The following is a 16,402-nucleotide window of genomic DNA, read 5'->3' as shown; positions in this document are numbered from 1 at the left end:
ACGGAAGTCAGAGAAGTAATTCTTGTGTAAGGGCATCAGTAACAATATTTTTGGTTGTAGGATATCTAACAGATGTAGGCTTAAACAATTAAGCCACTTTATTTCATATAACAAGAAGACTGGAGGTGTTTTGATCAGTGTTGATTCAGAAGCTCAACAATGCCATTAAAGCCCTAGGCTTGTTCCCTTTCTCTGTTCTTCCATCCTTTCTTGTTGACTAGGCTTTTATCTGTCTCCTTTTGCTGAGATTCCACAGCTCTAGGCATTATGTCCTCATTCAACTGCATCCAAATGCAGGATAAGAGACCTTTTCCATTGTGTGTCTCTTTTTTTCAGAAGCCTTTTTTTCCCAGAAGGAATTTCAGATCCCTTGGCCTTGGACATGTCCATGTGCTAGCTTCAAGTTGATGGGAAAGCAAGTATACAACATTTTTTAGTCTCTATAGTAGGAATCAGGCTCTATCATCAAGGAAGGGGGAGGTGGGAAACGCTTATAAGATACCTACATTTTCTACCGCAGGGAGTGACTCTTAGGCTATGATCTGAAGGGCAAGGAGGATGACTAGAGAAGAAGCAAGGAAGAGAACATTTGTGAAAGGCTCTGGGACATTACAGAAAGCCAGTCAGTGGGCTAGAGAGGAAGGAAGGTGGGAGACAGACCATGTGGAGCCTGTCAGATCAGGTGAAGGGATTTTGTCTTTATCCTGAGGACAATGGTAAGCCACTGGATTTATACAGGTGACATGACATGTGTTCACTTCCAGAGTGGATATAAATTGGAGGCCAGAATGAATGTGGTAACCCAGTAGGGGCCATTGCAGATCTCCAGGTGCAAGGGAGAGTAAAATTATATAGTTCACTAATTATTGTAAGCTAAGTAAAAATATCTTCATTTGATTAATTGCAGAAATAGAATAATTGTTCCCAGAAACAGTACTGTGAAGGTAAGAAAAAGTTTGTGACCATAAGTGGAAGGAGATTGACTTTATTTACTGGAGGATTTTCTCCCATATTTTATAATTCATATTTATTATAAGAAGTTCATAAAGTGCTGAAACTTACAAAAATGCTAAGGAGGAAAAATAAAGTGGGGAAGACATATAGAAAGCGTTGGGGTGGGGTGAAAAGTTTAGACAGGGTGCTCAGGAAGGACCTCACTGAGAAGGTGACATGTGAGCAAAAACGTGAAGAAGGGGAGAGAGAGTGATAGAAAGAGAGAGATAAGATTATTCCAGATACAGGGAACAGCATTCTAGCCACAGAGAACAGCAAGCACAAAGGCCTTGAGATAGAAGTGGGCCTGGTGTATTCTGAGAATATCAAGGAGACCAATGGGTCTAGAATGCAGTGAGTGAAGGGACAGCAGTAAGAAGTGAGGTCAGAGAGACTTCAGGGTTCCTAGTATACAGGGCTTTCTCTGTTATAATAAGGCCTTGGCTTTTACTCTAATTGAGATAAGAAGTCCCTGAAGGGTTCTGAACAGAAGAATGGCATGATCTGACTTTTGTTTCAATAGCTTTGATTGCTATGTGGAAGCAATTAGAAGCCTTGTGCAAGAATCCATGAAAGAGGTGATGGTGGCTTGGATCAGAGTATTAATAGTAGAGGAAGGAAAAATAGTCCAATTCTGGATACATTTTAAAGATTGAGAGACTTCCCTGGTGGCACAGTGGTTAAGAATCTGCCTGCCAATATAGGGGACACGGGTTCGAGCCCTTAGTTGCCACGAAGCAGCTAAGCCCATGCACAACAACTACTGAGCCTGCACGCCCTAGAGCCCGTACCCTGCAACAAGAGAAGCCACTGCGATGAGAAGCCTGTGCTCCACAACAAGAGTAGCCCCCGCTCGCCGCAACTAGAGAAAGCCCAGGTGCAGCAGCGAAGACCCAATGCTGCCAAAAATAAATAAATAAATAAATAAATAAATAAATTAATAAAAAAAGATTGAGCTGAAAGGTAAAAGAAAGAGAGGAATTAAGAATGCCTCCAATGTTACCACGTGATCCAGCAATTCCACTTCTGGGCTATATCTGAAGCAAATGAAATCACTATATTGGAGAGATATCTGCACCCTCATATCTATTGCAGAATTATTTATAATAGCCATGACATGGAAGCAACCTAAGTGTTCACCAATGAATGAAAGGATAAAGAAAATGTGATACACACACACACACATACACAATGGAATATTATTCAGCCATAAAAAGATAGAAAATTTTAAATTTATTGCCATTTGTGACAACATGGATGAAACTTGAGGGCATTATGCTATGTGAAATAAGTCAGACGGAGTAAGATAAATACTGTATGAAATCACTTATATGTGAAAGCTAAAAAAAACAAGGGACTTCCCTGATGGTTCAGTGGTTAAGACTCCACGTTCCCAACGCAGGGGGCAGGGGGCAGATCCCTGGTCAGGAACTAAGATCCCACACAGCGCAGGAAAAAAAAAAAAAAAAAAAAAAAAAGATAAAAATAATAAAAAAAACAAAACAAAAAAACCGAACTCAGAAACAGAGTAGATAGGTGGTTTCCAGGGGCAAGGTGGGGCTGGTGAGAATGGGGGTGAGGGTGGGAATGGATGAAGGTATTCAAAGGGTACAAAGTAAACTTCCAGTTATAAAATGATTAAGTTCTGGGGATGTAATGTACAGCCTTGTGACCATAATGAATGATATTGTATTATATATTTGAAAGTTGCTAAGAGAGACGATCTTAAAAGTTCTCAGCACACACACATACACAAAGGTAACCGTGTGAAGTGATACACGTATTCACTATTGTGGTAACTATTTTGCAATATATGTGTATATCGAATCGTCACAACGTATACCTTGAACTTATACAATGTTGTACGCCAGTCATGTCTCAATAAAGCCGGAGGATAAAAGTGACTCCAAAGATATTATGAATATCCAAGTCTGGAATATTAATAGCATGGGATCAATTTTTAGAAGCATCTGTTAAAGTCTTCCACAATTAGTATTCTCCTCAGAATATCATTTGGTAAATGAAGTAAAAGACATTGAGTTAAAAGCTATACCAAACTATTGAGGAGTCAGATAAGGTTAGATAGTGAGTACTCGCTGATAGTAAAACAAGTGTTTTAGGTTGCTATTTTGTTTAGCAATGATGAGCAGCTCAGGAGAATTTTGGTCACCATGCATGAGATGCCAGCAAAAGTTACCATCAATTCATATTTTAATACTCCTATTGCAATAATAAGATGGCATTTGGACCTAGACATTCTATTAAGCTTAGTGGTAGTCTATAGTTTAGGTGAAATTGTTTTAAAGAAATGCACACAGCCAGTTATTTCTGTTCCATTCTCAGACTTGTATCCTGTATGTGAGGTCAGAAAGAACTCATGTATGGGCGGATGAGGGAATCCAGCAGCAGGTCAGTAAAACCAGAGATTCTATAGGAGTGTATTATCGGCAATGCTGGTTTTGGATCATGGGCTGAGTAAAAAGGCAAAAAACGCAGACAGTGGGGTTTTGCTGAGGACTGCAAGCTCATAGAAGGAAAGGACTGGAGTAGGTGGTAGGTGGAGAGGTTGGCTTTCTATCAATAGGACTAGAAGCAGGACTATAGTAAGTTGTCCTTATGAACATTCGGACAGATCGTAAGTTTCTCCTTAAAAAAGAAAACATATTTATAAAAATTTAATCTAAAATCAAAGCCACCTTGGCCTTAAAATCCCCCCAAATAGAGAACACAGAAATAGCCACACATAAGCTTGGCCAACTGATTTTTTGACAAAGGTACAAAAGCAATTCGATGAGAGAAGAACAGTCTTTTCAACATATATTGCTGAAACAATTCGATATCCACAGGTAAAAAACTGAATTTTGACCTACAATTCACACCTTATTAACTAAAAACTTAACTCAAAAACGAACTCAGAGAGGATCATAGACTTAAATGTGAAAGGTGAAGCTAAAAAACCTTTAGAAGAAAACATAGGAGAAAATCTTCAGGACCTAGGGTTGGTGAACAGTACCTAGACAAGACACCAAAAGCACAACCCATACAAAAGAACAAGAAACAATGTGTTGGCATGGGTACGAAGAAAAGGGAATCTTTGTGCACTGCTGGTGGGAGTGTAAATTAGAAAGCCACGGAAAACAGCATGGAGGTTCCTCAAGAAATTAAAAATAGAACTACCATATGATCCAGCAATTCAACTTCTGGGTATTTATCCAAAGAAAATGCTAATTTGAAAAGATACATGCACCCCATGTTCACTGCAGCAAGATTTACAATAAGCAAGACATGAAAGCAACCTATGTGGCCATCCATAGATGAATGGATAAAGAAGATGTGGTCTATATATACACAGTGGAATATTACTCAGCCATAAACAATAATGAAATCTTGCCATTTGCAATAACATGGATGGACCTGGAGGGTATTATGCTAAGTGAAATAAGTCAGACAGAGAAAAACAAATACTATGTGATTTCACTTACATGTGTAATCTAAAATACAAGACAAATGCACAAATAAAACAAAACAAAAACAGACTCATAGATACAGAGAACAAACTGGTGCTTGCCAAAAGGGAGTGGGGAGGGGGAACAGACAAAATAGGTGAAGGGGATTAAGAGGTACAAACTTCCAGCTATAAAATAACTAAGTCAGGATATAATGTACACATAGGGAATTTGGTCAATAATATTCTAACAACTTTGTACAGTGACAGATGTTAAGAGGTCTTCTTGCTATAATCATTTCATAATGTACAAAAGTATCGAATTACTGTTACACACTTGAAACTAACATAATATTATATGTTAATTATAAGGCAACAAAAATAAGTAAAACATGGAAGCAAAAGAAAGCATAATCCGTAAGTTTAAAAATGACTAAACTGGACTTCATCAACATTAAAAACATTTACTTAGCAACACACCCTGTAAAGAGGATGAAAAGACAAGCTACAGATAGGAGAAAATACTTGTGGACCACATATCTGATGAAAGACTCATATCTGGAATATATAAAGACAAAATGTAACAGTAAAAAACAAATAATGCAACTAGAAAATGGGCAAAATGAGATATTTAACTGAATAGAATATTCATAAAGGCAAATAAGCACATGAAAAGATATTCAACATCATTAGCCATTAGAGGAATACAAATTAAGACCATGATGACATATCACTACACACCTATTATTTATGTTAGGTGAACTGAAATTAAAAATAGTGACAATACCAAATGCCGGCAGGGATACGGAGAAACTGGATCTCATACATTGCTGGTGGGGATGAAAACTGGTATAGCTTTTCTGGAAAATAGTTTGTAACAGTTTTCTTAAAAAACTAAATATACATTGCACTTTTGAGCATTTATTCCAGAGAAATGAAAATTTATGTCCACACAAAAACCTGTACATGATTGCTCATAGCAGTTTTATTTGTAATAGCCCCAAATGGGAAACAACCAAAATATTCTGCAACAGGTGGATGGTTAAACAAATTGTGGTAGTCCAGATATACATACTATTAGTTTTGTTTTTTGGCAGCATCTGGACTAATACACCATGGAACACTACTCAGCAATAAAAAGGGATGAACTATTGTTAAATGCAATAACTTGGATGGATCTCAATGGCATTATGCTGAGTGAAAGAAGCCAATTTCAAAAAGTCATATACTGCAAGATTCCATTATATAACATTCTTGAAATACAAAATTATAAAAATGGAAACAGTAGTGGTGGCCAGGGATTGGGAGGTAGGTACTACTGTGAAAGAGTAGCACCAGGGAAAATTTTTGTGGTGATGGAATAGGTCTGTATCTCGATTGTGTTCGTGGTTTCACGAATTGACACATGTGATAGAATGACATAGGACCATATAAACACTTTATATATCAGTGTCGGTTTCCTAGCTTAGATACTGTACAGCAATTATATAAGATGTAATCAATGGGGGAAACTGGGTGAAAGGTACACAAGATCTCTCTGTACTGTTTTTGCAACTTCCTGTGAAATCTATTTCAAAATTAAAAGTTTAAAAGAAAATTCCCTCTGAGACATCTCTTCTTTCATCTTTCTGTGCATTTCCTCTTTTCCTGGACATGGCTTTCTCTCTCTTTGGTGCTAGGTGCTATGGTGCTCAATCTCTTTCTTTTCCCCTTTTCCCTATGTATTGAGTTTTCTTTTAATTGGCCTTAATGCAAAACCAAGGCATTCCCCATCCTCCTGTTAATCCTATTCTTTTAATAAAGGTTATGTTTTAACTTGCTTAATTTTAAAAGCAGCAACGTTCTAACTCTTAAAAAAAGAAATCTTTTAAATAACAAACCCCACAAAGTAGTCTGCTTTTCATTTTATAATCCACAGTTAATCATTGTTCTTAAGGTCAGTAGCCCACAATACAAACATGTTTCCAACAATCGCCTCAGAAGATAATTTTTGTTTTATATGTCTGGTATCTATGGATTATGATCACACATTCAGGATTTACTGGGAAAAGGGCGATATAAAATATTATGTTCCGTTAGTTTGTCATATAAATACACACGTCAAAAAATAATCCTTTGCCAGGCCATGTGTCTAGATTTTTCATTTGGAAAATATGATCATTATAACTATCAACTACAGAACACCAAACTGAATACAGTCCTTTCCTGAGGTCTTGCAAACTTAATCTGGCAACACTTTGGAAAAGTACTACTTAAGGTTCTCAAGAGCCCAACGAGCCCTCTGGCTCTTCCAGTGGGCTCAGCCCTAAATATTGAGTCCTTTGAAAAAATTATGAGTTGCAGGTGTTTAAACTTTCAAGTGTTTTCTTTTGGTCTCTTCATTAACTGCTAAGTAACCAGTCCTTAACAACAAAAAAGGATTTTACTCTATGAGGACGATCTTTACACTTAATGCACTTCTGCATTTTTCTTCCGTCCACTTTCCTTCTTATCTCTTTCAACCAAACGTTTCACCTCTTTTCTAAACTCCATTATTTAACAAAACACCAAACAAGAATAAAATTAACCCAAAACACCCACTCCGTTGCATTGCGGTTCCATTGGCTTGAAAACGAAGGAAGTTTGTCCCTTGCGGTGATCCGTCCTAGTGTTTGCCTGCAGCAAGATGGCGGCGGTCTCAATGTCAGTGGCGCTGAGGCAAGCGTTGCGGGGGAGAAGGGCAGCGGCTGTAGCTGCCGTTTCCGTTTCCAAGGTTCCTACCAGGTAACAGCATTGTGAGCCTTCTTCAAGCTTCTCGGGTCTCTCCACTTTTGCGGAGGTCTCTGCTGCTGGGTCCCGGAGAAGGCCTCGGGAAAACGTCCTCTGCTGACCCTTTGCACGGGAGAGGGCGGGCGGATTTGGGACTAGCTGCGACCTGGGGAAGCTTGGCCAGGCCAGCGGGGGCGTGAATGCGGGGAGGGGGGAGGAGTACCTCTGGTTTCTTGGAACTTGGACTGCTGCTGTGAGGGGTCTGCGGAGTGGGGCTGTCTCCGGAGCTAAGAGCCGAACCCCCAGAGAGAGAGGGGGCGGAGTCTCACTCACTTTTCTCCCCACTTTCCTCACCCCTCCATTTTTTTACCTGTTTGCCCATCACTCCAGTCTTTACTGGAGGGTTAAATCACTCCCTCCCCTTCCACGGCTTTAGGTGATATTGATTGGGTTTCTGCACTGAAAGATTGTTTTATTTATCAGGCTGCTTGGGAGGAAAACTCGGTTGGAATTCAACGTTAGTAAAAATATCACTGCTAGTAGTACTGGAAAGTAATTTTTAAAGGACTGGTGGTAATGCCGGGAGTTTTCCCATCCAGAATTTTATTAAAGCCTCACAGTGATACAGTAATTCAGAGATTGTTGTCGTTCATTGTTTTGCCTTGAAGCATTTTTGTGATGGTGATTTCTTTTTCGACTTCGTTACTTAACCCTCCATTTCCCTATTTTTCTGAATTTTCCTGACTTTATTATAGTACTAACACAACAGCATGCGCGCGCCCGCGCGCGCACACACACATTCTAGCATTTTTGTCTGCGAAGAGTTATTTTGTTTCATTGCTATTTTCACAGCTTGTTAGTATAAATACTAACCAGGGCTTATGTTCAGTATCTTCTACATGAGTGCTTAGAACAGCGATGGAAAGACTGGATGGACAGATATGAAGGGGTGGGAGGAATGGGAGTGGTTAAAAATTGAAAAGAGGGTCTAGTGAAACGCTAATTAGTTTAGTGTTATATTAAACATAAAGGGAATACAGAGAGTTAGAACTAGAGTTAATTAGAAAGGATTTCTGGAGGTAAGTTTTATTAAGGTTTTAAATAGTGGATGATGGATGGGAAAGATGATGTCAGTGACTTATGAAAAGTCTTGAAGGCAATAATAGAGCGATGTATACATAATATAGTGTCATTGAAAAATAAGAATTGTAAGATTGGGGAAAGGTAAGTTTGTACAACAGTTAACTGTTCTACACATGAGTATTTCTCTAAGGTAAGATGCTCCACTGGTTGACTTACGTCTAGAATAGAGGTGACCAAGGTTAGTTCTTATTCTTCTAGATATTATGGGCATTAATTTTGCATTCCCTAGAAGTTCATGGTATTCCTAGAACTGAGAACAAATTTGAAGGGTCCCTGGCTAATCAAAACATGGATGTATGTCTAAGTCACAGCCATTTTGTTAGCAATTTATAGTTGTCGAAGTTAAGATACTAGATTTTGGAAACTTTGCTAATTAGTACTACTTATCCACATTTAAAGAGTTTCTGCTTGCAAATGTGTTAAAAGAGATTTGAAAATAAAATTTTAAATCATGTAAGATGACCTTTGTTTCAGACTTTAAAAAACTTAAAAGCCAAGGAAAACAAATTTTAAGCTCAAGTGAAATGATACATTTATTTGCTTTCTTTACCACCTTTTTTACCCGAGGAGCTTATGTTGTTCACTTCACCTTGAGAGAAATTTATGGCACTTCTCTCTTAGATATTATTTGCTTTTCGGCCTTAAGCACTCTCTTCACATTATGTTTTGAGAGGAATGAGGATCTGAAAAGGTAGAGCGTGGAAAGAGAACCAATTATTGGGGACATCTGCATCTAAAATTCATTTTATTGCTTAGAAAATATTTGCAAATGATGTGACATTTCAGATCACTTCAGTGAAATGAGGGGGGATAGAATCAGTAAGGCCCTCGATAAAGAAGGGAGTAGTGAACAAATATAAATACTGAAGAAAAGGAACTATCAGCAGAAGGAAAGAAGCAGTTAACTGCTACATTAACTTTTGTGAATTTAACTTTAGTATATCTGTAAAAACCCAAAGAGCAAACCAGAAAAACCCAACAATGTGTACACATAAGAAAGAGGAAAAATTGTTTAAACAGTGTAGTTGATTCAGCTGATCTAGTTGCTGAGATCCTGCTTTAGAGTGAGTCTGTTTCCACATGCTTCTTACTTGCCTGGGCTGAAGAGAGGGGGGACAACCCCGGATATATGGCCTACATTTATTCTTACTTTCCCTGACTTTCCTAAGGGATTGTCCAGGGTAAGTTTAACTATTTAGGATATTAATCTAAAATCAGATAAAATGGCACTCTATTTCAAAATAGCAATACTTGGGACTCAGGACATTTGATACAGTGTTTTTGTTTTTGTTTTCTTTAACCTATTCATGCATACTTATCTCACCTAGCCCTGTTCTATCACTTCTCAATTGGACTGAGTCTTGTGTTTACCTCAAATATAGCTCCTTAGGGTCTTCAGAGGGTGTTAATTAATACTGGTGGGGACTGAGTGTTTGGGACCTCTTTGTGAGGCCTATTTTGTGCTCCAGTCTCTGGCTGTATTTTGTTGCTATGTTTCCTTTTTCAGCGTTAGATAAGCCAGTATGAATATGAGTCTGTAGGAACCTTCAATGAGTAAGAGGCACTAAGTTTGATAAGAGTTCTGTGTGTATTACACCTTGCTAAGAAACTGTCTCAGCCCTAATTTGAAAAACATTTAGGACATTTAAAATCAGTAGGTTAGCTTCTGCTTCAGATAAGCTGGATAAACAAATTCCTCTGAAGGGCAGCTACTTTTTGCTGTCTGGAACATATCAAAGCCAAGTTTTGTGAGCTTTCAATGTTTCTAATGTGTTTTCTAATAGGTTTCATTGTTTTGTTTATTTTCCTCATTAAAAAATACCCATAATTAGTTGGTCTGTTTTCATCAGTAGCAGACATCTTTGTTTATTTAAATATTTTAACACTAGTAAATATTAGAATAATGGCTTGGCACATAGTAAACCTTACCTAAATAAATGCTGATTTTATTATTGGTTTGAATAGCCTGAATATTTTTCTTTTCTTTAGTCTCGATGGTGGATATCGTGGTAGATGGTATTATTATTTATAATATTAATTTCCATTCCCTGTGACAGGATTATACATCACCACTCCATTGGCCAAGTGACTTGTTTTGACCAATGAATTTTTTTTTTCAAGGGGACCATCTCCTCTACCCGCCATATTTTTTTTTTTTTAATATTTATTTATTTATGGCTGCATCGGGTCTTAGTTGTGGCACGGGGGATCTTTCATTGCGGCGCGTGGGCTCGCTCCTCTCTAGTTGTGGTGCATGGGCTTCTCTCTAGTTGTGGTGCATGGGCTTCTCTCTGGTTGTGATGCACAGGCTCCAGAGGGCATGGGCTCTGTAGTTGTAGCGCATGGGCTCTCTAGTTGTGGCACACGGGCTCAGTAGTTGCTGCACGTGGGATTAGTTGCCCCGTGGCATGTGGGATCTTAGTTCCGGACCAGGGATCGAACCCGTGTAATCTGCATTGGAAGGCAGATTCTTAACCACTGGATCACCAGGAAAGTCCCTTGACCAATGAAATGTTAACCAAGAATGTTATACCATGTCAAGCAGAAGCTCCAAGAGCTATCCCATGTTTTGCCATGTCATTTTTTCCTCTGCTTCCCTGGTGGGGTCTTTTTTTTCAGCCTAGATCCTGGAATAAAGATAACATGGAGGAAAGCAGAAGCTGATTCTTATAGGTTATATAAAATGTAAAGTGACAGAAACAAACTTTGTTATAAGCCACAAAGTTGTTTGGATTGTTGGCTGCCTCAGCATAACAACCTATACTGACTCTTCTACACACAAGTGAGCGTGCACACACACACTTGAAAATGAGCAGGTTATTTTTTTCTTTAATAAATTTATTTATTTATTTATTTTTGGCTGTGTTGAGTTTTCGTTGCTGCGTGCGGGCTTTTCTCTGGTTGTGGTGAGTGGAGGCTACTCTTCGTTGTGGTGCACGAGCTTCTCATTGTGGTGCCTTCTCTTGTTGTGGAGCACAGGCTCTAGGTGCACGGGCTTCAGTAGTTGTGGCATGTGGGCTCAGTAGTTGTGGCTCATGGGCTCTAGAGCTCAGGTTCAGTAGTTGTGACGCACGGGCTTAGTTGCTCTGCGGCATGTGGGATCTTCCTGGACCAGGGGTTGAACCTGTGTCCCCTGCATTGGCAGGTGGATTCTTAACCACTGTGCCACCAGGGAAGTCCCTAAATAGATTTTTTTTGTACTCAAGCACTTCTTCGACAAGTGTCCTGATTCCTCTTTTGTTTTCAAATTTAAAACAGGTGGAAATGAACTTAATTTGAGAAAGGGTACTCACAGAGCATGACAGCTCTTTAGGAATAATAGTAACTAAATGTGATTATTAGACTTGCTGTGTGCAAGCTACTTTACATGAAGTTTTTAAAAGTTGATAATACATGGGACTTAATGAAGAAAGATGGGGCAAATTGATTCCTGTATAATACATTTTAGAGAGGTCTCTGGGTATGGGGTGAATGCAGAATAAGACCATTTCAAATGGAAAAGCTTCTAAAATATACCCTTTGGTGAACATTGAGAATCATTTTTATGATGTTTATTCTGAGTACAAATTAATAATGGCAGCTAACATTTATTTCTCACTGTGTATTAGCCACTGTGCCAAGGACGTTACCTTTGTTATCCCATTTCTTACAGTAATCCTACAACTCACATGTTTTTATTCTCATTTTTCAGACAAAGAAACAGATTTTAAGTTTACATTACTAGGAAATGGTCTGACTTAGCAATTTAAAGGAATATGTTGACTTTTGCAGAGAGAAATATTATGTCTGGTAATAGTAAATTAAAATCTCAGTGTCTTCTCTGTTTTCTTTTTAGCAAGGTATATATATATATATATTTTTTATTTTGTGTTGGAGTATAGTTGTTTAACAATGTTCTATTAGTTTCAGGTGTATAGCAAAGTGATTCAGTTATACATATACATATATCTATTCTTTTTCAAATTCTTTTCCCATTTAGGTTATTACAGAATATTGGGCAGAGTTCCCTGTGCTATACAGTAGGTCCTTGTTGGTTATCTATTTAAATATAGCAGTGTGTACATGTCAGTCCCAAAATCCCAGTCTGTCCCTCCCCTCAAGGTGTATCCTGTATTTAAAAGACTATCTGATGCTCTTTACTTTCATTCCATTGTTCCTTTTATACAGCTAGAGTCTCCAATTGAGGAATTAGGGGATTTTGTGGTTATTTTTGTGGTAAGGATTTTTTCCCCTAAATTTTGTAATTATTTTTGATGAGAGACTTTGTATAGGTAACTTGATTATTATACTTTCTTACACTCTTAAACAAAATACATGTAAGGTATGAATTAAACAAGGTATACTGAACATATTTTTCTTTTTCTTCACTCTAGTGATCATTAGGAAATAGTTACCGTATTCTGCTGCCTTTAAAAACTATCAAGTGTCTGCTGTGCTTTCTGAGTTCTTGTGTCTACTTTTTTTTTTTTTTTTTTTTGCGGTATGCGGGCCTCTCACTGCCGTGGCCCCTCCCGCTGCGGAGCACAGGCTCCAGACGCGCAGGCCCAGCGGCCACGGCCCACGGGCCCAGCCGATCCGCGGCACGCGGAATCCTCCCGGACCGGGGCACGAACCCGCGCCCCCACATCGGCAGGTGGACTCTCAACCACTGCGCCACCAGGGAGTCCCATGTCTACTTTTTAATAGTGTTTTTGTATCCTTCCTTGATTGGTCTGCTCCCCTTTAGCAGTTCCACTGCCACTTTTCGTTTATCATGGATTTGAATACCAAGCAAGTAAAACCTGGTAGAATTTTGTGTAAAATGAAGTAGGCTTAATAAAGCTTTGATAATGGCTGAAATTTACTTTGTTGTGATTAAAGCCTTGAACTTTTTTTTTTTTTTTTTCCCCTGTACACGGGCCTCTCACTGTTGTGGCCCGTCCCGCTGCGGAGCACAGGCTCCGGACGTGCAGGCTCAGCGGCCATGGCTCACGGGCCCAGCCGCTCCGCGGCATGTGGGATCCTCCCGGACCAGGGCACGAACCCGTGTCCCCTGCATCAGCAGGTGGAGTCTCAACCACTGCGCCACCAGGGAAGCCCAAAGCCTTGAACTTTTTAAAGGTTGACAGATAATACATATACATGAGCTCTTATTATAACTTTTCTTTTTTTCAGTTTGCAATATCCAGAGACCCTGATGGAACCTTTGCAGTGATCAGATTCTTCATAACAACTTTCATCTAAATATTTGGATATTTTAGCAAACTATTCTAAGACTTTTGTCCTTTAAGTAATGGCATGAGAACAATTCAGAATTTCTGTTTCAAATTTTCTTTCTGTTTGTTACTGAGTATTTTAGTAGGTGTATACAACCTTAGGTTCTTTAGAACTAGTTAGTTGCTCAAATGTGACCTTTCCTCCTTGTCTTTACTCACTAGACTTTAATTTTTCCTCTATGGGATCATGCTCCAGTTCAGTTGTTTTTAAAACCTTGCTGTGCATCAAAATCACTTGCTGTGTGCATAAATAATTCAGATGCCTTGGTCCCAGTATATATTGGTTCAGGAAATTTATGTTGAGATCTAGCTCTATAGTGATTCTGAAGGGAAGCTAGGGCTGAAAACTACTGTTTTTGGTTTTTTTTGTTTAATAGTTTCCATGCTATGTCTTGAAGGACTTCAAAATGCATTTTGCCTTAGGCGGAGGAGATTTCCAGAAACAAATGCTTCTATTTTTGCATGTTTTCCTAATCTAAGTTTTGTTTTTCACCCATGTATTGTATAGAGGCTTTTTCTTGGAGAAACTTTCCTTTGAGGCAAAGCAGGCATTTTGATAATTTTGGAGAAAGCAGGCCATGTTACTCGCTCTCCAGAGACTCTTGTTCTTCCTTTTGGAAGGGCTCAGGTTTAATATAGCGCAGCTGTTGAACTCTGCCCTTCAGAGTTTTAAGAAGAAAGTGTTTTATCCTTTAAAATGGAAATGCCTTTTTTAGGGAGGTGGTCTTTGGCTGGATATAGTTCTCTAAGAAAGCTTTTCTAGAGTTCTTTTGTTTCAGTGATTTCTTAGAATTGTTTCAGATGTTGAGAGCACTGTCTCTGAGAGTAAAGATCTGGCTGCTTTTCTAATGTGTTTTGCTGTATCCTTAACAAAGCTAGGTGAAGAGTTTATTTCTTTGTGTTTTCTAGGACTTAAAAATATGTTCTTTTCTTTATTCAGCCACTCCATACATAAGTAAATGGTCCTTGAATAGGGTTTACTAGACGAAAGATCCTGTTCTAGATGACTGTTCAGCAAGCCATATGCTTCTCCTAAAAATGTCAGTCTGTCTTGATGAGCTTTAAAGTGAATACAGATGTTTTGGCTCTTTTGAGGACTACCACCCTTTGTGTGGAAAGAGTACTTATTTTTCAAGAAATTTCTTCAATATACTTATAGAAGTTTGCATGAAATTTATAACTTTTGTCTTTTAAGTCTAATGAAATTAGATTTAATTAGACATTAGTAATTTGAATTTAATTGTAATATCCTTAGTACAAATGAGATTTGGAGAAATAAACTGGGTCTTAACAAGGCTTTTGTTAAGATTTTGAATTTATTTGGTCTTTTTAAAAATTTGGAACTTAGAGTGCTATTTAATATTTTTATGCAATGAAAGGTGATATTTTGGCAGGAAGGGATACCTTTTTAGATGTTTGGTGTCTTCTACTTTGGTAGGTTAACTGTAGAAGTTATAGTTCATATAATGTTTGAGGTGGAAGAAAACTCTTGGATCATCCTGTCTGACCCTTTGTTTAATGCAAGAATCTTCAGAACTTCCTGCTTCTTGATCATCTAGCAGTTGAGGAATATATGGTGAATTACTGGTGGCCCTAGAAAACCCTCTATATTTTTAGGCTCACTGGTAAATGAAGTTTCTCTTTAATATTATATGGAAAAATTCTAACTCTCGTGCACATGTCAGCTCTTCAGATAATTGAAGACATTTGTCATCGGTCATTCTCCTTCTGAGTCTGTGCTCCAGGCTTAGCATGTCTAGTTTATTTACCCCTAATTAATGACCAGATTTATTACCTCTTGGTACTCCTTAGGATGAATTTCATTTTTTTAGTATCTTTCTTTGAACTGTATACTGTATTTTAAACTAAATGAGATGATCAGAAGTGGTAGTCTAGTGAATTTAAACCAAATTAAAGAAAAGCTATTGACTCTCAATATTGACTGTTGACTCTCAATATTGACTATTGACTCTCAATTGGATTTAACATTTTTTAATTTTTAAAATTATAAAGAAAAATCCACTATTTTCCTTTTGGTGAACAGTTTTTAGAATTTTAACAAACATATGGATTTGTGTAACCATCTCAATAATCAGTGTACAGAATACCAAAGGACTTCACCCCAAAGAGTCCCTCCTTACCCCTGTAATCTCTGGCAACAAATAATCTTTTCTTCATCTCCATAGTTTTGTAATTTTGAGACTGTAATATAAATGGAGCCATATGGTATACAACCTTGTGAAGATTGGTTTCTTTCACTTAGCATAATGCCTTTGAGATTCTTCTAAGTTGTGTGTATCAGTAGTTCATTCTCTTTATTGCTAAATCATATTCCATTGTTTGGATATACCACAGTTTATTTATCCGTTTACCCCTTGAAGAACATTTCAATTTTTTCCAGTTTTTTTTTTTAAATTAATTAATTATTTTTGGTTGCGTTGGGTCGGTTGCTGTGTGTGGGCTTTCTCTAGTTGCGGTGAGCAGGGGCTACTCTTCTTTGCGGTGCATGGGCCCCTCATTGTGGTGGCTTCTCCCGTTTTGGAGCACGGGCTCTAGGTGCGCGGGCTCTAGAGTGCATACTCAGTAGTTGTGGCTCATGGGCTTAGTTGCTCTGTGGCATGTGGGATCTTCCTGGACCAGGGCTCGAACTTGTGTCCCCTGCATTGGCAGGGGTTCTTAACCACTGTGCCACCAGGGAAGCCCTTTGTCCAGTTTTTGACCGTGGTAAATAGAGCCACTTTAAACATCTGTGTACAGGATTTTATGTAAACATGATTTCATTTCTCTAGAGTAGATACCCAGGAGGAAGATTTCTGGG

At 38.4% G+C, this 16,402-nt stretch overlaps 1 protein-coding gene across 3 annotated transcripts in view; it reads left to right on the top strand.

Moving 5' to 3' along the window:
• Positions 1-7,066: 7,066 nt before the first annotated feature.
• NDUFS4 (NADH:ubiquinone oxidoreductase subunit S4) overlaps positions 7,067-16,402 on the top strand; it is a 119,174-nt gene continuing 109,838 nt past the window's right edge. For all 3 annotated transcript variants that reach the window (XM_069540519.1, XM_060007050.1, XM_069540520.1), the window contains exon 1: positions 7,067-7,201. In XM_069540519.1, coding sequence (XP_069396620.1) covers positions 7,104-7,201 — 98 coding nt within the window. In that variant the 5' untranslated portion in view covers positions 7,067-7,103. The remainder of the gene's footprint in view (positions 7,202-16,402) is intronic.

Source organism: Delphinus delphis, chromosome 3, assembly GCF_949987515.2.
Source record: "Delphinus delphis chromosome 3, mDelDel1.2, whole genome shotgun sequence".
In the NCBI taxonomy this organism is placed as follows: Eukaryota; Metazoa; Chordata; class Mammalia; order Artiodactyla; family Delphinidae; genus Delphinus; species Delphinus delphis.
Note: the sequence above shows the minus strand (reverse complement) of the source record. Positions and strands in the feature narration are given on the sequence as shown.